The sequence below is a fragment of the Coffea arabica genome, chromosome 8e (assembly GCF_036785885.1).
Source record: "Coffea arabica cultivar ET-39 chromosome 8e, Coffea Arabica ET-39 HiFi, whole genome shotgun sequence".
Taxonomy (NCBI): Eukaryota; Viridiplantae; Streptophyta; class Magnoliopsida; order Gentianales; family Rubiaceae; genus Coffea; species Coffea arabica.
The window spans coordinates 51670950-51694359 of record NC_092324.1 but is presented as its reverse complement, the minus strand read 5'-3'; the positions used below and the strand labels follow the sequence as shown (position 1 = coordinate 51694359).

Genomic DNA, 23410 nt, shown 5'->3' with positions numbered 1-23410 from the left:
CCCGCCGAACCCTCTGGTTCGCCTTAGGGGGAGGTGGGGCCGTCACATCTACATCTATGACAAGAAAGATATATTCACAGCTTGGCTTGGTTTTTCCTTTGTGCTTAATTCCACAGAGCATAAAGGCAGTATAAACTTTGCCGGAGCTGATCCGTTAATGAATAAAACGAGGGACATTTCGGTGATTGGTGGCACGGGGGACTTCTTCATGACTAGAGGGGTTGCCACTCTCATGACTGATTCATTTGAGGGAGAAGTATACTTCCGGCTACGAGTTGACATAAAACTGTATGAATGTTGGTAACGAGTTCAACTCTAATTTGATTTAATTTCTTTTCGATGCCTTTTTCGTATTGTTTCTTTGATGTTTAATTGTTTCTTATTGTAAGAAAAAGGACTCATGGCGTCCAAGATGACGTACCATGGGATTTGTTCCATTTGTAATTGCTGGCTCAACTTTGAGTACACATCTTTGTTCCTTAAGAATGTGAACTTTCTATTGCCTGATATTCTATTTTAAAGTTGTGAGATTATGCCAATATGGTGCCTGCGTGCTCAAGATAACCAGGTAAAACGACAGAACTTAGAGTGCACACATGGCCAGCAAAAATGGCCAGACAAGATTAATAATGCACATCAAGCGCCTAAACAGATGAGGCTTCAAATCATAGCAGATAGAAGGATATGCCATAGAGATGCTGGGAGAATTCATTACATGCAAAAATTAGGATATGCGAGTCAAAGATTTGGATATGTACGTCTCAAAAATTAAATCCAAACAATTCGTTAAAAATGTACTCGATTGATGTCTCTTAAGGTTTGTCCTCCAACTTCTACTTATGATACTAGATTGATTCTAAACGAAGTTTGAAGAGTCAAATACAAGTCAATTATGCTTCCGGAAAAATTATAAGTTGCCAACTAAAAGCAAAATCATCAACTACATGTATCGTTTGAAAAAGGCAGTCATTATGCACGGGAATAGCGTACTTGCATTCCTTAAGTCGGATAACGTCAAAAGCCAACAATTCAAAAAGGGGAAACAGATACAAAATCAAGTTTAAGGAGGAATCGTTTTGTATAAAGACATATTCATCATGTATGAAAATATAGAAAAACAGTAAAATGATAACCGAAAAGATGGTAAGAGAAAGCAATTTAGCTAACTAATTTCATTTAGATATAGATTGGATTGAAAAGTTTTCATCAATTAGTACAAATTACTCCAGTTGAACCATTACCATATTATCCGAGAACGGGAAGCAAAAACCCATAAAAAGTAGCCATCACACGCAAAGAGTTGGGAGTATTTTATTGGGGTGAAAAATGCAAGAAGTAATTGTTATAAGTAGAAGTTGTATGGGCGCCATTGCAAAACAAATGCAACTAGAGGACCTAGATATAAAATTCCCGAATAGATAATCCGCGGTAAGAAATTAACGGTCTTTAACTGTCTTGCGATTCTGATAGCTTATCTCCTCCTCGTACTACTTTCTCCTCACACGTCGGTGATCCCACCATCCAAAACCCAAACCCCAAGTGAGAAAAGGGGGTGATTAAGCAGAGGGAAAATGGGATGCTTAACAATCCCTTCCCAGAGAATCTCGTTCTTGAAAAAACCTTCAACAATGACAAACACTTCAGTGCCGTCTCGTCTTAATCCAAATTTTAATGGGATTTGTATTAGTCCAAAGGTTTCTTGGTCCACTCATAGTCTAGCGTTTTCCAGGTAACTTTAATGTGAAATGGAGGCAGGCCTTGTTAGTTTCAAGTACTGTTGAATAGCACTCATGTATATATAGATATAATAATTTATCAATTGTTTGGGCATTTACAGGAAGTTAAGAAAGCAATGTAGGGAAATGCATGAAGGGAACTTGGGGAAATTCCTCTGTAAAGTGTTTGATAGCTCAAAAGACGGTGTAAGTTTTTCCCTTTGGTAATCCCTCCTTGTGCATTGCTTATTCTGCTAAAAAGAATGTGTTGAAATTATTTAGTTTTAATGTAATACATTCTGTTTTATTGGCCTTAGTATTGATTCTGGGACAATTGATTGTCTTTTTTTTTTTTTTTGTACACCTTGTGTAATTTGATTAGTATAAGAACAGAAATAGATGGGGAAGTTAAATTTCTTCAGCTAATGCGTTGGCAAGTAAGGATGTCTAAGGTGCAAAATATTAGGCAATTATATGAAACAAAATTCGGTTTGGCTACAGCATTTAAATTTGATTAACTGAATATTTTCATTTTCCGTTACTTGCATTCAGATTTGGAGGAAATAAATTAGTGAAAAATGCAAAAACACAGAGCAGACATTTAGTCTATTACTTCTGTTTCCCATGAATTTGTTAGACCTAGTTCAGTTTTCCTTTACAACAGCCAAAAGGATTATTGCTGTAGGAGTATAATAAGTAAGAAGCAAGATGTTGTTATCTTTCGGTCCTGAGTTTGGTCTTGGATTAGTAACTTAGGAATGGTTTAATGAATCCTCTGCTGATCCAAAATGTGAATTTTTGGCACAGGAATGCAGAATAACTGAGGGCAAAAGCTGCACTGGGATAAGATTTTTACACTCTGTTGAAGAGCACAATATTATGGCTACAACTAAACACACAACTGCTTCAAACTTCATGTCATACCAGAGTCACTTGAAACTTATGATGCTGTGTGGGTTCTTCACTCTTCAAGGTGCTCAACAGGCAGTTGCCAGTTCAGATATTGCTAGTCAGTTATCATCAATTTCATTTCTTGGTGACACTGGCGATATTAGCACAGGTTTTGCTTCAGTTAGGGAAATCTCCCTTTAGCTATCATATTTGAAAATCCTGTCATGCTTTAGCCACCCTACGTTTTGTCCACAGTTCTTTTACTTGTAAGCGCTTTATGGCCTTGGTTTGCTCCCATTGAGCATTACCCATGCTTTCTTAACTGTCAATTTTTTTTTTCCAGGCAATCAGGGTTGTATGTGTCAATTTTGTTGGAGTTTTACCTAATTAGAAAGCTATTTCTCCCAACTGATCCGCTGAACACTATCTTCCTATTGCAGGCATTCTTGCTGATATTTTTCTCTGAACTAGGGGACAAAACTTTCTTCATTGCAGTAAGAGAATAATTCTTAAGAGTAGCTTTATGAGACTACTTTTTTCTGGCTATAAGAATTATACGAATATTTTGCGTATATCATCATAGATGAACATGTCCAAGTGCTGTTAGGAGTTACTCAGGGCAATGCTTGTATCAAAAGAAGATGATTGCTCAATGTTCTCAAGCCAAATGCTACTTATATTGGATTGCACTCCATTATCAAATCCTTATTGCATTTCCCCAACCAAATTTAAATTATCACTGCATCCTATAAAACTCCTATCTACAACTGTTTTAACTATCAACCCGCGCATGACTTTGATTTCCTGAGCAGGCACTTTTGGCGGCTAGGAACTCTGCTGCTGTTGTTTTTCTTGGAACTTTTGGTGCACTAGGGTACGGCATTTAACTTTAGCTTGTTAGTTCTAAAATGCATTCAAAACAGTTGCTAGCCAGACAAGGTTTGTGCTGCTAAAGCAAGAGAAGATTGGGAAAGTTAAATTTGTTGCACCTTCTGGAAAAGAAAATCAAAGACTTTATGGTTGCTGTCAGCCAGTTGCCCTTTTTGTTTATAATACTAAGTGTGATTTTCAAATTTAAAGTTTGCAATTAACCACCAATACAAGGTGCACAAGAATTATGGTATCTTTATTTTCATCAAGATGCTGTTCTCCTGCTCTACCTACCTAAGAAAGAATTCATTTCCAACAAACTCTCATGGTCTTACTGAATCAAAATGACATCTGGTTTGATGTTGAATTCCCAGCAAAGCTATATGATGATGAGCTGGTTTTTTCACTTCAGCAAAAAATTTCGAAAGAGTTCTGTGGATGAAATAGTTACCTAACTGATGCAGCTTTTTATGCATTGAACAGGGCAATGACAATCATATCTGTCATTCTTGGAAGAACTTTTCATTATGTTGATGGTATTCTCCCATTCAGGTCAGCTTGCTTTCCTGTGTTATTAGGCGTCATAGAATTTGATGACCTTGGTCCTCCTATCATGTTGGCAATTGGATTGCATTCATGCAAATGCTGCTAATGTGGAAGAAGCATTGAAGAATTTAGAAAACTCATGACTATTCATTTTAGGACAGTGAACATCCCTGACTGGATTTTCAAGGGGCAAGATATCTCATATCAATCAGAGATCGATTAGAAGATCCGGCACTTCTTGGATGTGAAAAATAAATGAATGTGTTTTCCATTTAATCTCATGGATTTGTTGACAAGCAACTGCCACTAACCCACCCTCTAACGTTTGTCATGTCCATTATATGCAGTATTTATGTACCCACCATATCTCTGATGTAGTTCAAGTTGTTAGGATCTCTTCTCGATCTAATTGAAACTACTACCCATTTTATCAAGCTTTAATTTAACTCTGCTCCATGAATGCAGGTTTGGTGATGCTGATTTGCCAATTGATGATATTGCTGCAGCTTTTCTTCTGGTAAAAGATACTAAAGATATTTTGGCAAGAAAGAAATACACTTCCTTCGCGAACCTTTTAAGTATGATTTGACTCGAATTATAACTTTAATTTTGTAATACTGATTGACCACAGGTCTACTTTGGTGTTTCAACATTGCTTGAAGCCTCCTCGGGTGATCGTCAAAAGACTGAAGAAGAACAAAAGGAGGTGCAGTTTTTACTAATAGAATGCTATGAGGCGTCCATATAGTCCTTCCAAGATACATATAAAATCAGTAATACACATCTAACTTCCTCAGACTATGTATATGGGCTTTCTAAGATGATTAGTGACGATATACTATTGCTGCATCAGAAAAGTTTCGATATGTGAAATGTTGAACACCAGTTTCAAAGGCTTCATATTCTGATTTTCCTGGGGATGAAAAGTCAGCATCCCTAGCATTGATTATTACCTTTTGCTTAGTCATCAATACCCCTTTTCTTTTTTTTGGTAAAGTTGAACACAGTAAAACAACTCTTGATTGATGAAGACACCTTGACATTCATGGTGCTGTTTCCCTGTTGAACGTCAAATTTTCAATGTTACCATCAGTCTGATGTATTCATTATTAAGTTGAGATGCTATTAATTCGCTAACCACAAACTTCTGACAAACCAGTTACTGTCATTACTTGAACTTACTTCACTTTCCTATCAGATCGTTGAATGATAATGGACTGTATCATTCCATAGTTGATGTTTTCTGAAGCGCTGGGTGGAGGTTTCTTGGCAGTTTTAAGAACAGTTGCTGAGAACAATTTATAGTGTTGAAAATCTTGTGGCGGAGATTGAAAATTGGGAAATTCCTGAAAACGTAGGAGGACCTGCGGGTGAACATTGCATGCATACATTGTTGTTTCAGTGTCTACCTCATCCCTAACAATTAGAACTAATAATTGTTTAGGCTCTTGCTGCGTTAGAGTTGACTGGAGTCCAGACACTGTGATGTTTAGATATGTATGTCCATGTATGTGAATGACTGTTGTTTTACATGTATTAAGAAAATAACTGCTACTTTGGCTACTATGCCAAACTAGACAACTATATTCTTCAAGTTGTCAGATTTTCTTGCTACATTTTGTTTCCTTATATTTTTTTCAAAGGTATTCAACTCCTTTATTATGGTACAACCTCATAACATAACTCTAGCCATTCTTCCATACCAGGCAGAATTGGCAGTTTCAGAATTTTCAGGAAATGGAGCTGGAATTTTGGCTGTTGCTAGCACCGTCATTAGCACTTTCCTTCTTGTTTTTGTTGCTGAATGGGGTGATAAGTCATTCTTTTCCACGATAGGTGAGGAAGGATCTTTCCGAAAAAATCTCTAGTCCTAGGTCCATTAACTTTATAGCTTTACCATACAGTGTCTTCTTTTTTCTTTTTTTTTTTCTGTTTTTTCTTTTGGGGGGGTTCAGGGTCCATATAGGATATTTCTGATATTTAACAGCTAAAGCTTGCATTCTCAAAAGTGGGTAAAATTTTGAGTTCCACACGTCCTTTTCTGTGAATTTTTGCAAGATCATTAAGCAACAGTACGTTTCTGTCCTTTGTTTTGGTGTATCCTCTAGAAGAAGCAACAAATGCAGCAGAAGGCTTGAATAACCAAGAGGCTGCTTGTAAATACGCAAGGTTTTAGAGGTTATTTTTAGGAGTACGGATTAATCAACATAAACAGGTCATCATCAAGACATATAACGCACTATTGAAATAAGGAAATATATAGTTGCATTAAGAAAAGCAAAAACTGCTGATTTCCTGTTTGTGGTCCATCTTCCTATAATACCAATTCAAGATCTTAATATCAGAATCCTCTTGCTCAAGTCAACTGGTCAATTAAACATAGTATCACATGATGTATCTCAAAATCTGGATTTTTAATTTGCCGGTATCATGATATAGCTTCATTTCTACTGAAAATGACAAACCAGCTGAATAGGCGCATAAGTTAGAAATGCATATCAGTCTTGTCTTGTTGCAAATTTGAAGTCTTCATTTCCCTGTCCACTTCTGACATAAAATTTTCAATTCAGCACTTGCAGCAGCCTCTTCACCTCTTGGAGTTGTTGGAGGGGCATTAGCCGGTCATGGAGTGGCAACATTGGTAATTTACACTTCAACCTTTAACCTTCTTGCTGCAGCAAGCAGCACTAAGATTTTATAACAAAGAAAATTGCAAGCTTTGTTTCTACTTTCGGAGCAACTTCGCAGAGGTGCTGAAGTATGGAGAAGTGCTTTTGTTGGAAACATCCATTCATACAAATTGCAATTTGTTTACGGATATACTCACCATTACTTCTTTTGAAGTACTCCTGGAGAGTGGAGACAACACATGTACAACAAATTTTAGTGGACATGCATCTTATCTTTCGTGTTCCAAGTCATATAGCATCGTTCATGCCTTCAGGCTTTATTTTGCTTCTCAACAACGTAATCTCATGCAATTAACATAAATTGCTACTTGCAGCTGGCTGTTCTTGGTGGCTCCTTAATGGGGACTTTCCTATCGGAGAAGGTATGATTGATTACCAGAATCTTCAAGTCTAGACGAAAACGTGTAACTGATTCATATTTTTCCCAAACAATTAAACATCATGAAAGGCCTCTAAGAGTCGCGTTCAACCTATATCTGTCTGACTGCAGAACAATTTAGAAATAATAACACAATACGAAATTTGGCATGCTTACCCTCAGGAAATTCACCTATTTTTGTAGTGATACTTCAATGCAATTGCCCTTGATTTGTTTAAGATCCTAAAGTAAGGTAACAATGTAGGATTGAGATCATTTATTTATTGATCAAGATGGCTTGTTACTTTGAACCATGTTGTATGACAACTCAAATCATCTTTTTCTATCATCTCAGTTGCTGCTTTCTTTAAATTTGACTTGGATGCTTAGACCCTGCCTCTCTCTTTTTCTTTTTCTTTTTTCTCCTATTGTTACTTTGCCGTGTACTGAGAAACAGATTTTATTATATTTGATGTAAAATGTGTTTCGATCACCATCTGTCAGTGAACAATTTCTTGAATTCTGGTACAGGTTATAGCCTACATTGGCGGTACTCTCTTCCTTGTATTTGCAGTGGTGACATTGATTGAGATAGTGAGTTAGGAAGCAGCCATTTTTCGCTGCACTGCTGATTCGTGTGTTTCTCAAGCATTTTGCTGCAAATGGGACTAACATTTTATCGACATTTTTGGATGAATTCCATCTGGGAAGGAGGAGGGTTGACCAGACTCATGCTTTGCAGCAAAACATCTGCATCAACACAAACTTAACATGAAAAAAAATTTTGATTTGTTGCTTGGCCTTGTAGCATATATAATTCTTATTTGTAGCCCAACACTTTATGGAGCTAGATCGCTTTGCTGATACTAGTATTTATTACCACGTACGAGTGAGTCTATTATGCAAATGGAAATCCTGGATCAGATTTTTCTTTTTTTTTAAAAAAAAAAAAAAAATCAAGCAAGCAAGCTATTCATAGCATGATTCAAACTAGATATAATTTGAGGGTTTTTGTCGAAGCTAATTAACAATTAATTAATGAGTAAATCTTATATACACTGATTATCACGGTTGAATATACGATACATATGCAAAATATGAGTTTCAAATTCAAATTCAGATTATGTATGTCATATATCTAATTCGAATTACTGTCAATGTATACATAGAAGATTAATCCAAAATTAATTGCAGCAAAAGTTTACTTAATGAATTGCTCCAAATATTTTCTTTTCTACCGTTTTTGTTTATATGCTCTCCAATCAATACTGATGTATTTTTGCACATTAAAGTCTCATACAAATAATACCACTAGTTTAGCACAATATTCTTCTATATAACCAAGAGCTCGAGCTTTTGTAGGTACGGACAATGGAAATGCAGCACAAATTTTTGTTGTGGGAGTAATTGCTTTTAGTAACCAGACAAGTCAGGAAATTTCTTTTCTGCAGTTTAAGAATAATTAATTAAGTCATCGTCTTCGCAGACGATTAAAAAATTGAATTGAAAATCATGCGTTAGCCAATTTTTTACAACAGTAATAATAATAATCTTTTTTTCAAAAGATTATGAATGAATTTTATAATAAAGGGATGTCGACAGGATGACGGTACGCACGAGCCGTGTCACGTGCGTCATAGTCAGAGCCGAATCTTAAGTTCGCATATTCTCTTCTTAATAAAGAATCGAAAGAAAAGAATACACCGACCTCAACCCAGAATAAAAAATCGAATAATTTTCAAAAAATAAAAATTCAGCTCTAATATTATCGAATATCTCTTAGACTTAGCTGTTTTCCACTGTGTACATGAATGATTTATATGTTCCTCAAACGTACGCCATTGCCATTGCCATTGGAAGAATTCCAGAGGCATGTATTAAGAGGCATTGATGCCTGCTGCGTGTCTATATTATTTGTGTGTGTGTGTGTGTTAATTTCGCTTCGGGGAAAAAATGTATTAAGATTCCAACCATCCCACGTTACAACTTTGTTTGGCATTTTTTCGAAGGGAAAAAGAAAGGGGCGACCGGACCAGTCGATCTGCCCCAACTTTTCAATGACAACAAATTTATGAAAATTGAAAAGGTCATTATAAAATAAAAATAAAAAAAAACAGTTACGTACTACTTACTTACTTTGGAACCCCATTCCCTTATTTTATGAGAAATGTAGTAAACTTTGCAGCAAACTTGTCAACATAAATTATACTGTAGTACTTAAAAAAGTTCATCAGAAATTGAATTTACTCTTTATATATATTGAATCGGCATCAAAGTCAAAAAGTAAACATCACAGCATAATAGCATCAGATAATCCGCTTTGGATATGAATTTGGCTACACATTCCAACTTTTGGTCAATATCAATTTGGGAGAGCTCCCTTCTTTTCTTTTTTTTTTTTAATTTTGCGTGCATGTATCGAACTTCAATTTGTGTGCGTGAGACCTAAATCTGTGTGTCTAAAAGAGTGAGTGATTCTAGAGTTATACCAGATTATGAAGGAATAAGTTCTTTGACCTTTTCACGAGAAAATGACCCATCGTCCCAAAAGTAATTTTTTTCTATATAAAAAAAAGAAAAGAAAAAGAATAGAGAATTTGGAAACTAATGAAACAAGACGATATCTAGAACATTGGATTTGACCAGAATTGAATTGTAACTTGTTGGAACTCTGGACTTAAAGTGTGCATTTTACAACTCTATTTGTGCCACTCTTTATGATATAGGCTTCATTCAAGCTCTCTTTTTTTTATCGAAATGATAAGTGATTTTATAGATTATAAAAATTATATAATTGCGAGCAAAGACTCGAGTGATCCATACAAATAGTAGTGTAATTTGAAACTGATGCATCCAAAGTTTCTCATCTTAAATTATGTCTATGGCATATGAGCTAATTCTAATACAAATATGATTATATTCCTTTCTCAGAAAGTGATTTTTTTTTTTTTTTGGGCTATTGGATCAATGATGCCCCTAAGATCGATGGTTTGAATGGGATGTTGGACGATATTATATATATACATATATATATATATGGTGCTATGAAGTTTTGGAATGGTATCGATCACATCCTCACACCATTCAAAGATGCCTTAAGAACAGAGGGTATTTCTTCTTCGCCAACAAATGTGTTTGCACTGAAACAACAAAAGGGCTCATCTGATGTTTGACGCATCTTCCTTGTTCTGTTTAGTCGCATTAACAATACTGCATTTTGACCTGCGATCTTTCCTTTATTGATTGATTGGAAAATGCCTAATCATATCTACTGTAGTAGAAAACAATTGAATTGAGCAGTATTTATTTCGTAGCTGGGATTCACTCGACTGCGTAATGGATTTTGCTCAAGTGTTACCATGAAATGAACCTTTTGAGGAAAAACAAACAATAGCTAATAAACCGCAGCCGCAGGCATTTTCTGTGATTTTCGCAAGCGCACCCTCCCTATTTACCCTTTACCCCCCCCCCCCCAACAAACTTTTTTTTGGTCTGGTTTTTTTTTTTTATGTTTATCTAAAAGTTTATAATAACTTCTTAGAGTTGTATTTTTTTTAAAAAAAAAATTTTGGTATTTGTTTATAATGCACAAAATACCCTGTGTTTTTTGAAATACCCCCTTCCCATCATCGATAGCCTCCCCCAATTATCACCAATACCCACCTCAGCCAACGGTACCTTATTTGATGTACTTTTTTTTTTTTTTTATTAAAACTTGTGGATGTTTTAAAGTTTTAAACAAATTTTATTTTTCTAATAGACACACCAAAAAAAAGGCCATCCAAACACCAACGTCAAAGCTTTGAAGACTTATCTTGAATTTATAAATATAGTCCATGATAATTTTTTTAAAAAAAAATGAAAGCATATATGTTTAAGATTACGAGTTACAATTGAATCCTGCAATTTTTATTGTACAACATAATGGCATGAAAACGCCCAATGCCTTGTGGTTAATTGGTCATTAGCAAAGGATTGAATTTTCTTTTTTTTTTTTATAGACGGAAAAAGGTTTGGATTCTCTACCATTATTGTAAATTTTGTAAAGTGGAATTGCAGGAGCCAATTAGCGGCGCAAATGAGATCATATTAGCAACAATCATCAACAGCCAACAATCATCCCCACCCACCGTCAAAGTACTCTTCCATAATCAATAAAAAAAGCAGGTGGCAGATACGGGGTCCACAAGCCGAGGCACCATGAACGGTGACGAGCCGCTGCCGAGTGCCGACTGCCAAATAAATGAAAAAGGTGAAGATTGGGAAATTCTTTACTCTTTTTGAACTCGGGTTCCTTCGGTTTTTCTGCTTGTTTTCTCCATCAAAGCGGTCCTATCAAAACTCTCAGTTAGACGTGTCATACTGCTGGCGTGGCTCTCTATGAATCGACCAACCTTCGAAATTCGGCACTTCAACGAATCGACAAGCGATGTCGTACCGCCACGCCTCTAAGGCCTAAACTTGCCAAGTTTTTCTTGAATCTAACGCGACCTTTCCAGTCTCTCAAGAAGCAGCAGCCATGCCACGCCACGCCACGCCAAATTGCCAATAGTTTCGTTGCTATGCCTGCATGTAGGTTGTATGATTATTGTACGGCCAGACCCACACTCCACACTCCAAATTTTTGTTGACCTTAGGCCGTACCAATGCTTCCACATCAAACTTTACCCAAAAAAAATATAAATATACAAACGAAATAGGTACACATTTGTAATTTTTTTTTGACATTTTCCATTGCGAGTCGGAGCATGTTTGAAACTATAAATCATTTACAAGAATTTTATCAGATCACACATTAATATAGTTATCGCATCAATGACAGAACTCGAACATACAATTTTTATTGATAAATTGACTCGATCTTAATAATTGAATTAACTTGTATCAGTAGATATATACATTTGTGTTACATTGTCATAATTGAAATTGAGAGTCGTCTAAGTATCGCTCTACTATAATTGTAGTTTAATTTATTGGCCCAAATATTTATGTAGATTAGTGTCTATGAGCACACTTGTACATGTGATATAAGTGGGAAAGGCACACACTATTTTTTTTTTTTTAAAAGAAAAAAAGAGAAGAAGTTATTGGTGATTTTTAGTAGTTTTGTTATTATAGTTGTAAGAGTGGCAAGAGTGCGTGACTCTATAGGAAATAAAAAATGAATTATGGTTGTATAGTACTCTACTATGTAAGGATAAAATTGAAATAAGTAATGACTGTTCTTTTTTTTAACATCTAACCTATGACTGAGAGTGAGAGGTATACAATAGTTGTGTTTTTACCTGAGTTTTCTTATATCATCGTACATCATTCACTATTATTTTTCTTAAATCCTGCACCATCATTTTCCCATTTATTGTGGATAGACAATTAAAAGTTCTATCGATTTCCTTTTGTACCGACCGGAAACCGGGTCACCTGTAGCTAGATTTGACCCAGAGGGACAAGATATAGTGGCATGAACTTAGCTACCTGATTTTAAGAGTAAATTGTTTGGACAGTTGATTATTTTTTTAAATATATTTGTTTATATCATCGTTATAATTTTCAATACATTTTTTTATATTCTTAATTACCTTTTTATCTCACATACATCACATCACAAAAAGTGCTACAGTAAAAATATCTCAGATAACTTAAAATCCAAACAAACCCGCCGGGATTGTTCAAACGCAGCACCTATCGTCCTGAACCACATGGATTAGACAACATCGTAATGTCTTATAAACCAAAAAACCATTTTTAGCACGCTGCTAAATGCTAATCTAACTCTTTTAACTTAAGTAGATGGACAAGCTTACACACGCTCCATCTTTCATTAATACGGAACTTTGTAATTAGATAATGAAATTTCATGACGTGGTTGTGATTTTCTATTGTGTAATTACTTATTATCATATACTAATAAAATGTACTAGTATTAAAATTTGAGACGATACAACTGTCATTGTTATTACCATAAGATTTGTCATAAAACGCGGATATTAGTCCCCGTCGTTTGCAAACAATTTACATCTAAACCCGTTTAATTGTTACTTCAAACTCAAACAAGATTTAATATTTAGTAACGTGAATTTTGCTTAACAAACATAAAATTTGACATTTACATGGGGAAAAAAAAATCAAACTACGCAACACCAGCTAAAAATGCTAACTTGATATTCGCGTGAATAACAATGAAGCCATGCTCAAATAGTCATAGCTAGTGCTTTTGGCACACAACCCTAGGTGTGTGCTTATTTGAAGAAGATGTATGATTATTTTGTAGATACATATGTATTTACCCGAAAAATCTAACTACTATTTTAGAGGAAGTTATTGTATTTAAAAGATTAAGGAGAAAATAGTAAAGATATGAGAAAATTAGTGTGTGAGGAAGACGTAATTTGATTTTAAAGGAATAATTCTTTATCGATCGATGGTAGAGAGTTTATTACAAAATATATTGGAACTAATTTATCCTTACGAGAAATTTAAAAAAGCGATACTATAACGACTAGATTTGAACATTATAGCGTTTGATTTAATTGCATTAAGCTATACACCTAGATAAAAAAAAATTACAATTTCTGTTTACCAAGTTGGATGCCTTAATTAAACACGTCTATGGAGAAAAACTACATTAAACTTCATTTCTTTTTGTGGATATTTGACCCGAATGATGATTGATGAATGATCAAGTTAGTTGATTAAAATCCTGATCAATTAATTCAGAGCATGCCGCGGATTAGTGGTTACAGTAGTATGTAATGTAGCATACGCCGCCGTGTCGCTTTCGCCTAATTTCCGTTCCCCAATTTCCACGCGCAGCAATCTCTTTCTGTCTCTCTTTCTCTCACACACACTCACACACTAATATTTTCTCTCTCTCCACTCCATTATTTAATAAACACTCCTGTGTACGTACATATAAAAGCACTACCCATATTTCTGTCTCTATTCGTCTTTGCCGGCACTCTCAAAGCCCTAGCCACCTCTCGATCAATTCGTGGACGTATTGAAGGTACTCTTCCCGATCTATTTTATCGGTTTTCACTTTCCTTCTGTCTTCCGTCTGGCTAAATCTCTGATTTTAGCTTGTGGAGAAGTTTGCAGTGTTAAGTTTGTAAGGTTTTAGCTCAATTTACTTTATTCTTAAATTCTGTTAATTTTTGCTCCAATAAATTCTGTGTTTCATTGGAATTTGATGTTCTGCAGTTTCATGTATGGATTAAAAGTTGCATAATCTGGATAAAATTTGAAGTCTGACGATTTACTATTTGGTTGCTGAGCTAGGGGGAAGGAAAAGATGGGAGCTTGAGGTTGTTTATTCCCTTTGGCGGTTTTAGGAAAACTTTGCTAGCTCAACTAGGTAACTGAACTCATCTGATTGGCAAAAATGAATTTTGGTGATTCCATTTTCTTAGTTATGAGAAACCTCAAAACTAGTGGATTTTCAGTTATAAGAAACCTCTGAAATGTTGAAATTTAATTGATTTTTGTTATGCAAAATTATTTCCCTTTGAAGTGAGGGTTTTAATTCTTTATTTATTCATATCGGACAATTTAGCTTCAGACGTTTGAATGTTTTTACCCCATTTTTCATTTGAGGAGATGTTGCTTACCAGGGTTGATTTGGTGTGCTTATCTTCGTAATCTTCTCCTATAGTGAAACTTGGTTATTATACTACGGCAGAAGCTTTTATTTTATTTTTTTTAATTAAAAGTTATGCTTGGTGTTGCTGATTCTGGATCAGTATGCCGTTTATTTGTTGATGACTTTATTTGATATCTTTTAATCTTGTTCCAGAAGATCTGTTTTGGCTTGTTAATAACAGATCTGGCTTTTAAAAAGATCTATCATGTGATGCATTCACTTGTCCTGGATATTTTCATGGTTTGATTTTTAATTTCAGTATGAGCATGTATTTCTTTACAGTAAAAAAAAAAAACTTGAGTTAGTAGTGGGTTTTTCAAATGTGTAATTTGCAGTACGAAATAACTTTATTTTGTCCTTTGTTTATTGACAAAGATCTTTGCTTAAGTTAATTATATTGAAGGCACTCCTCTACATTTTGGTGTGGGTGTTTTCCTGAAAGCATTTCCAAATTGAACAAGTACTTCAAAAATTCTGTGCTTTTGGTGATATGCCGAATTTCATTATGCAACCTTTTTGGCCAAGTTTTATGTGCCAGCTCATTGAAACATTACATATTACTCTGATACTTATCACCTAGTCTAACGTCTTATTTCTTTTTTGAGACAGGATGAACTCTGGTATTGGGATGCTGAAGATTTTGAGTTTGTATGCACTTTTCTCCTCTGACTCTTGCTGATTAGTTTGATTCAGATAATTTTACAGCAAATGGATCGACGTGATACCTCAGGGTTTGTTAGTGGGGGTGGGATGTACTCATTTAGAGACATCTAACCCTAGTTTTGTAGCTAACTTTTCAACCCGGAAGTCAGGGAGACTGTTCCTTGTCATTACATTTGCTTCAGATAAGAGTGTTGCATCTTAGCTGTGAGGTCATGGATGCCAGATTCCACAATTTGGGTTTTGCTGCTAACCCTGCGTTGAATGCATTCGAGAATCTGGGTAATTCCTTTCAAATTGGAGTTGCTGGTGGTGGTTTTTGTGCAGATACTACACTGTGTCTTGATTCTTCTGGCTCACCAATCCCTTTTGTATCTGCCTCAAAGGGAATGAAAAGGAAATGGGGCTTGATTGACGGTTCTGTGGGTCAGCAATTGGAATCATCATTGTGTCTCCGTCTAGGCCATTCAACAAGTTCCTCAGACAGTAAAGGGAGTTCAGCAACTGCATGCACATCAATCTCTTCGGCAAAAGAAATTGAAGAGTCATCTTCGATGGACCTAGAACTGGACTTCTCCCTCCATCTTGGAAATGATAAAACATTTAGCCCAAGGAAATCTACTAGTTCTAGTTCTAAATTAGTGGATGTCTGGCCAAAGGTTGATCTGGAGTTGAGTCTTTCCAGTGGGACTGCTGAATCTGATGTCACCTCTATCCATTTGAGCTCTACCCCACCACAAAATGTTGTAGACCAGATGCACGTGGCTGTTGGTGGGGCATTTTACACCGAAGAAGGATCGATATCATCAAGCTTGAATATGGGGAGCTTATTTCATCCATTGCCGACTGTGGATAACTTGCAGACTAGTTACTTGCTAAACAAAGCTGTAAGAGATTTGAAACCAGCTGCAACCACTCCCGAGCTTTCAACAAGCATGGTAACAACACCAAAAAGCTCAGTCACCTGTACTTCCGGGATAACTCAACAGCAACAGCAGCGTAGTACCAGTACGAAACAGTGTCAATTCAACGGATGTGTAAAAGGGGCTAGAGGTGCTTCTGGCCTTTGCATCGCCCATGGAGGTGGGCGGAGGTGTCAGAGACTTGGTTGCCATAAAGGAGCTGAGGGTCGAACTGCATTCTGTAAGGCTCATGGTGGTGGTCGTAGATGTGAATTCCTAGGTTGTACCAAGAGTGCAGAAGGTCGGACTGATCTGTGCATTGCACATGGTGGAGGTCGGCGTTGCAGTCATGAAGGCTGCAGCCGAGCTGCCAGAGGGAAATCTGGATTGTGTATCCGGCATGGTGGTGGGAAAAGATGCCAAAGGGAGAACTGCACAAAAAGTGCAGAAGGCCTCTCTGGTCTCTGTATTTCTCATGGAGGTGGCCGTCGATGTCAATATCCTGAATGCACAAAAGGGGCTCAAGGAAGCACAATGTTTTGCAAGGCGCATGGTGGCGGTAAACGATGCACTTCTGAAGGATGTACCAAGGGTGCTGAAGGGAGCACGCCTTTCTGCAAGGGCCATGGTGGAGGGAAAAGGTGTTCATTCCAGGGAGGTATGATTTGTCCAAAAAGCGTACACGGAGGCACCCTTTTCTGCGTAGCACATGGTGGTGGTAAGAGGTGTGCTGTTCCAGAATGCACAAAGAGTGCAAGGGGGCGGACTGATTTTTGTGTTCGTCATGGTGGGGGCAAGAGATGCAAATTTGAAGGGTGTGGAAAAAGTGCTCAGGGAAGCACTGATTTCTGCAAGGCCCATGGTGGTGGGAAGAGGTGCTCTTGGGGGCAGCCTGGTTCTGAATTTGGAAATGGTGAGAGTCCTTGCAATTCATTTGTGCGTGGGAAGACCGGGTTGTGTGCTTCTCACGGTGCTCTGGTCCAGGATAAACGGGTTCATGGTGCTGTGACATTAGGAGCTATGGTCCAGGATTCAGAACCAAGCAAACCTGATAAGATGAAACAGGTTATCATTGCTGAAGACATGAATGCTGATATCATGAAAATGGAGAGCAGTGTTATAACACCTTTCAGTGGTTCTGGTGGGAAATATGTTTGTCCCCTGCAAGCTGCTCTGCCTGTTGAAAGAAGTGCATCGTCAAATGCAGTTGCAATTCCAGAAGGAAGGGTGCATGGTGGAAGTCTGATGGCAATGATGGCAAGCAATTCTGCTCTGAGCTTTGGCAGCAGCAATGGCATGGTTAGTCCATCTGAGCAAAGGAAGTCTTGGATCCGTCAAAGCTGGGTCTGAAGACTATCTGCTTTCCTGTTTGTTTGTTCTATCATGTTCATGGCCAGCATCTTCTTCTGGTTGTCTGTGCATCTTCTGCTTTCACAGTTTGTGCTCTTGTTACATATGTGCAACTGTTTCATATTTGTTTAGGTCGTTGAACTATGAATGTGGTGTTGTTGAATATGTGTAGCAATAAGGGGAAAGCTACGTGGCTTTCAGATGTAGCCTTTTGATTGTGGTTTCTGGTGTTCATCTTTGTAAATATCTAAAGTTTCGTAAATTGGGTTATAGTGTTGGTTTGCCAAATGTTTGTGTTCAAAATAAATCAGGCGATCTCTTTGTATCTCGAGTGTTTTGTATTAGGTATTTTAGGGCTTTTGAGTGAGTTGACATTTGAGTCCTGAGTAGCAGAACTTCGAATAAACCTCAAGGGTATGTTTGGACCGGGGATTTAGATGGATCTGGATTCAAAATCCTCCACCCAAAATCCTTGTGTTGTTTAATTAACTTGACTAAGATTTGTATTTGAAATCCAGCCCTGGAAGAGGAATTTTGAGAGTTAAAATCAATGGATTAGGTCAATCCCCCCTCTATCGTTTTCTCCAACTTTCTTCCGAAACGATTTTTGTCGCCCCTCCTGTCTTGGTGTGACTTAATACGCGGGAATGAGAGAGATGCCGGTGATGGTTGCCTCGTGGCAAAAGAAGAGGTGCAAAACAGAGTGAGAGACAAAAAGTAGGTTTTGAAGGCTCTCATATATGGACAGGTGTGAGCGGTCGTGGTAGTAAAGGAGGGGAATGGCGTTTGACACTATGGCCAGCTGCTGTTGCCGGAAAAGAGAACAAAGAAAGGAACTAAAAAGAAGTAAATAAAAAACAAATTATTGATCTAGCTGCCGTTGCTGGAGAAGAGAACGGAACTGAAAAAAAGTGAATAAAGAGCATAGTCTCGATCCCTGGAAGAAAGGGAAATGAATTATCCAATACGGACCGGACCCTTAAAACTTTTTATAATTTCTGTTTTCACCCCAACTTGCTTTGGTAATTGTAAATGATCGTTTCATTAGGAACTTTTAGCCGAACAAATTATTTTAATAAATGTGAAATTCAAATCCTTTCATTTGAAGTTCTTTGGTATCAATCCAGACATACGTTGAGAGTGTAAATGAATATGAAGAAACTGAACATTCTTGTGTTCAAATTTATTTAATTATTTGGATGAGTTTGAGATTTTGTTCAAGCTTAACTTGTTTACTTGTTGAACCAAGTTTGAACGAGCTTTTAGTGAGTCGAATTTAAGTCAAATTCTAATAATTTGAATTTTTTATATATAAATTTCACTTTTATACTAATCGAGTTAAGTTCGAACTTAACTTGAAAGTTTATCAAACCAAAAATACTATTGCAGCCTAGTTTAATTGGTTAGTAGCAAATTTAAACAAGTTCTTGGCGAGCCAAGCTTGATTCGAGTATCAAATCGTTGGGGATACATATACACATTACGATCCTATAAAAAGGTGAATGTACTTTTGGCCTTTGGAAACCAAAGTGGTTTTTTATTTCATTTGTTGTACAAAGTCATAGAGTGTGAGATGTCTCGAGAACACGCGCAGGTTGTCTAAAACGAATGATTGAAAGGTCAGGCAATAATCTTTAACGAGGATTGTTTCCCCACGGCCCAGTTCTTTCACAGTACGGTCCATGCTCGATCAGTTAGCGATAATCCCTCCAAGAAAGTCACTGTTCCAAAATCCAGGCGCATTCTAACAAGAGATAAAACTCCTTTCCATTTCTATACTGATTGACAAACGACTAACGACTTAGCCCACCAGTTGGCAAGAGATTAATGAGGGATTGGTCCAGTACGCATAGATATGGATTGTCACTAACTCCTCCTGTTGCATAAGAAATTTCTGTGCGAATTTTGGTAGACAATTTATTATATATTATTTCTAACATATCCCAGGGACAACCATGATTACTAGTTCGATTTTATTTAAAAAAAAAAAAAATTAAAACGTTACATTCCATGAGTCCATGACTGTAAATTTGGGATCATTCACTGAAATAGGTACCAGAATTGGTTCTCACACTGCAAATATCAAAAGATGTGAGTTAAGTAACACTGACTTGCACTACATTGCACAGTATCGTATGCCCTCCACCTATCACTCTCAGAATATCGAATATGATAGAGAATCAGTTTCTTGACAACAGAACAGAAATGGGATTTTCATGCCGTATCTGTCATTAACTACCTTAAAATAAACTTTTCAAGTTCTTGATATTATTGGCGCTTTTGCTTCCCCACCCCGCACCAACAACCCCCCCCCCCCCCCTCCAAAAAAAGAAAAAAGAAAAATCACTGTTCCAGTATTCCCATGCACATTACTTCCACTTCTATGCCGTCTGAATCTTGAACTTTGCCATCTTAGAGAGGTCATCAACTGCTTCGACCAGATGATCAAGTCGAGCAACGAACTCAACAAGTAATGATGTGAAAGTAGCAAGTGACAGATGAGCAGTACTCTCCAGTGCCTGCATTTTGGGAACAAAATCTGCACTATTACCTCCCTCCTCTTCGAAAGCATCAACTTCTCTGGAAGGCCAAGAATGGAGCCTTCTCGAATGTTTTCTCATACTCTCATGATAAGATTCTGTTTGCGCTGGAGGAAAACTTCCTAATGGCTGGGAGGGTGGAATGTTCAAGTTTTGTTCGTCGGGAAGCTTGACATCGATCTCTGCCATCTGGTTTGAAATGTCACTCAAGTTGGTGGACAAAGTGTGGGACAACTTCGGCAGTTGTCTATCAGGAGGCTGATCATAAGTGGAAATGAGGAGATACGAATGCATATCTATTGCTCGTTGAAGACGCTCAGTTGTGGCGTGCACCTTTTTCAGTATAGGAGCTTTGAGACCTTTCTGCATATCGCGTATATCATTTCCTAAACATCTAACTAGCTCAGCTGCCTCAGTTGTAGCATCCTGGATCTCTTGCTGGAATGTGATTCTGAGATTATAAGGGGCCTAAATCACATATCAATACATAAGTACATTGGTAAGTTACAGAGTTACATCAGCATAAATTTATTCGTTTACATGATCTTTGAGTATGTGCAGGCAATAGTGTATCAGTAATAGTAGGCTTTGCAGTAAAAGCATTGCATATTTGTTTCAAACATGCAGCATCTGTCATAGATGCTGCTGCCTAAGCATGCGCTGTTATACATGCTGCTGTCTAAGCATGCACGTATAGAATTTGTTTGAAAACATAGCGGAATATGTTCGGAAAGATAAAAATTTATGTTAAATGTGGTATACCGTTGACAGAATAAAAAGTAGAAGATGCTTAATTCGGAGATAAACAGAAAGTATAAATGCTGCCATCCTTGGACTAACGGAAAGAATTGCGTCTCAACCGTGTTAAAGCTAGACCGCATATTTGAGAGATGCAATACACATATGGTATCTGGCAAAAAACAACATCTATTGCGTTTTCAGGGAGTTCTTTTCTAGAGCTTTTTGTTTGCCATTTACCCTCTTCTATCGCATCAAATTGAATTATCAAGAGATTTTTTTTTTTTGACATAATTATAGTACTTTTTGTATATTCTAGATTTCCTACACTGCTTGGAAAGAGTTATAATTCTGCTAAGTAGATAGTGAATGTCGGACTAAGCAGGGCATCTGAGAAACCGAAAACAGAATATGACCAATAACGATAGGGAAGCAAAGACCTGAATTTCTGAGTGAAGAACGCCATGAAGTGCCATAACCTCGTATGCACAGTATCGCAAAACTGCACTGACTTTCACGTACTCTGACCATGGGCAGAAGAAGTGACTGAACCTGCCATGCGGCGGCTCCCATTTGGCTGAATTAGCCTTCAAATATAAGCAAAGATAATAAAATATGGTTACCGTTTCCTAATCTTTGAGAACGAGAAAGAAACGAAAAAGACTTAATAGTCTAGTTGAACGTGATTTATAAACTAGTTGTACCAATGATTCCAGTTTAGCAGAAGAACTCAAAGTGGATCGACATTTCTTGTATGCAGGCTCATCTGGAAAGTCATCCATCACAGTACTTGAGAACTCTGGATGATTTGATCCATCGTCTTCTAGATACTTTTTAACACATTCTGAAACGTACCAGGTTAACGATTTTATTGTTTTCCAAAGTGAAAGAAATGAAATTATTGGAGTTAAATTGTTGATTACCTTCAAGAGCGTCAGCCACTGATTTAAAGTTAGTTACAAGTTCTTGATGCAACTGCTCCCCAGCCCAAATAGGAAATATTAGTACATTCACTGAGACTGCTACAATCCCTCCAATGGCTATTGAATAAAGCCGATCCATGGATGTTCTTATTGGATTCCCCATTCGATATCCAGAAACAATGATCAGGCAGTAGGTGAAGAGTATTACGCGAAAACCATATTCATATGGCGCAAGAGGAGGCCAGAACTTCATGAAGGATGTAATAGCCCCTGCGAAACAAAGTTAATTGAACAAAATATCTTAGTGTGGATGGTCTGTTTCTAATAATAAGAATAATAATAAAATATTATTATTATTCTGTAAGATTTTTCTTGTTTGTCAGATTGGTAGGTAAATGGGCAAAAGGGTGACATACCAACTAGGAAGATGCTGATACCAATAATAATAGGCTCAGCAACAGGACCAGTGTTTAAGGCTATTTGAGCAACAACAATTGCTAAAACTCCTGCCAGCAGGCTTCCAAGTGCTCGGTTGAATCCTCTATTGAACGTGGATCCTGTTGAACAAAAATGCAACAAAGAATTCTAGTTATGCATTATTCTCCTAGTATTAAACATTTCAACTGAATGTTTGATAATGTATTAGAAACATGTCGTGTATGATATTTTGTACAATAATATTCAATTTTTACGTGTTGTCATACTTTACAGGTATTCAATACCTTTTTTTCCAATATTTATGAATAACTCAGCTAATTTTCCTCCTTAGCTTACAAGAAAGAAGAAGTCAGGTAATTTTCCACTTTCAACAAGCTACATACCAACCGTATATTCGAACATGATGGCCACAGTGAGGATAGACCATATAATGTTGGATCCAAAGACATGATAAGGAGCCCGGATCAGAATTAGCAGCGAAACCAGAAGAACAGCAAGGCCAACTTTCAAAGCGAATATTATTCTGTTGGTATCTTCCTTGCAAAATTTCCAGACCTCCATAATCCATCCTCTGCATGAGAAGCCAGAGTTCTTCTCAGCATCATGGAAAATAACTTTGCTAACCTGCGGTATATTGATCTCAATACTACCATTTTTCCCATTCATTCTCCAAAGAAGAAATATATCCCTCTCCAAATCTTGTTCTAACTGGGCTTCTTTGATTTTTAAAGTTCCCGTAGCTTCAAAATTACGAGAACTAGCCCTCGAAATAGAAATATTAGGATTTCAAGAAGAAAGTTTTATCAACTTTTGTGCTTCTTGACGGACGGGAAAAAAATCTTCAGGAAATTAGTCAGTTGAAATGAGGAGCACAAGTGGTTTGTTGTATGGTATGACTAAGAGATATAAAGAACTGGCTGTATTGGGGATGGTATGGGGTTTTTTTTGCCCCGGGGGGGGGGGGGAGTGGGGTTTATTGGTTCAGTCACTCAGCTGTACATGCAAGTAGGTGGAGAAAGTATGTCTAGTCAGGAAATGATATGCAGAGAAAAGAATAATACGGCAATAATAGAAGGAAAGATGACATTCAGAACTTGGATAAGAGATGCTTAAGTTCAATAATGTGGGATGGATGGAGAACTAGAATATA

General features: G+C 37.0%; 3 protein-coding genes across 6 annotated transcripts; 2 read left to right on the top strand and 1 right to left on the bottom strand.

Moving 5' to 3' along the window:
- The first annotated feature begins 1454 nt into the window (after positions 1-1454).
- Positions 1455-7977, top strand: LOC113702702 (GDT1-like protein 1, chloroplastic). 2 transcript variants are annotated; one of them, XM_027223830.2, is made up of 12 exons: positions 1455-1729; positions 1838-1922; positions 2523-2786; positions 3047-3100; positions 3419-3480; positions 3960-4028; positions 4488-4539; positions 4654-4728; positions 5729-5858; positions 6593-6663; positions 7027-7074; positions 7602-7977. In XM_027223830.2, the coding sequence occupies exons 1-12, from the start codon at positions 1572-1574 to the stop codon at positions 7671-7673; spliced, it is 1140 nt and encodes a 379-aa protein (XP_027079631.1). In that variant the 5' UTR covers positions 1455-1571; the 3' UTR covers positions 7674-7977. The 2 variants fall into 2 exon arrangements, 1 of the variants encoding a protein (XP_027079631.1); XR_003451250.2 differs by lacking the exon at positions 7602-7977 and having other exon boundaries at positions 5733-5858; positions 7027-7073.
- A 5908-nt stretch (positions 7978-13885) lies between these two features.
- Positions 13886-17946, top strand: LOC113703610 (uncharacterized). 3 transcript variants are annotated; one of them, XM_027225038.2, is made up of 3 exons: positions 13927-14076; positions 14349-14424; positions 15319-17946. In XM_027225038.2, exon 3 carries the CDS (start codon positions 15585-15587, stop codon positions 17619-17621), a length of 2037 nt encoding a protein of 678 aa, XP_027080839.1. In that variant the 5' UTR covers positions 13927-14076; positions 14349-14424; positions 15319-15584; the 3' UTR covers positions 17622-17946. The 3 variants fall into 3 exon arrangements, with proteins under 3 accessions (XP_027080838.1, XP_027080839.1, XP_071916920.1); XM_072060819.1 differs by having other exon boundaries at positions 13944-14076; positions 14271-14424; XM_027225037.2 differs by lacking the exon at positions 14349-14424 and having other exon boundaries at positions 13886-14076.
- A 1992-nt stretch (positions 17947-19938) lies between these two features.
- On the bottom strand, positions 19939-23159 carry LOC113703458 (aluminum-activated malate transporter 9-like). Its single transcript, XM_027224825.2, has 6 exons — positions 22644-23159; positions 22239-22379; positions 21823-22092; positions 21604-21743; positions 21340-21486; positions 19939-20629 (listed from the first exon to the last, which is right to left on the bottom strand). Exons 1-6 carry the CDS (start codon positions 22924-22926, stop codon positions 20003-20005), a joined length of 1608 nt encoding a protein of 535 aa, XP_027080626.1. The 5' UTR covers positions 22927-23159; the 3' UTR covers positions 19939-20002.
- Between the last annotated feature and the right edge of the window lie 251 nt (positions 23160-23410).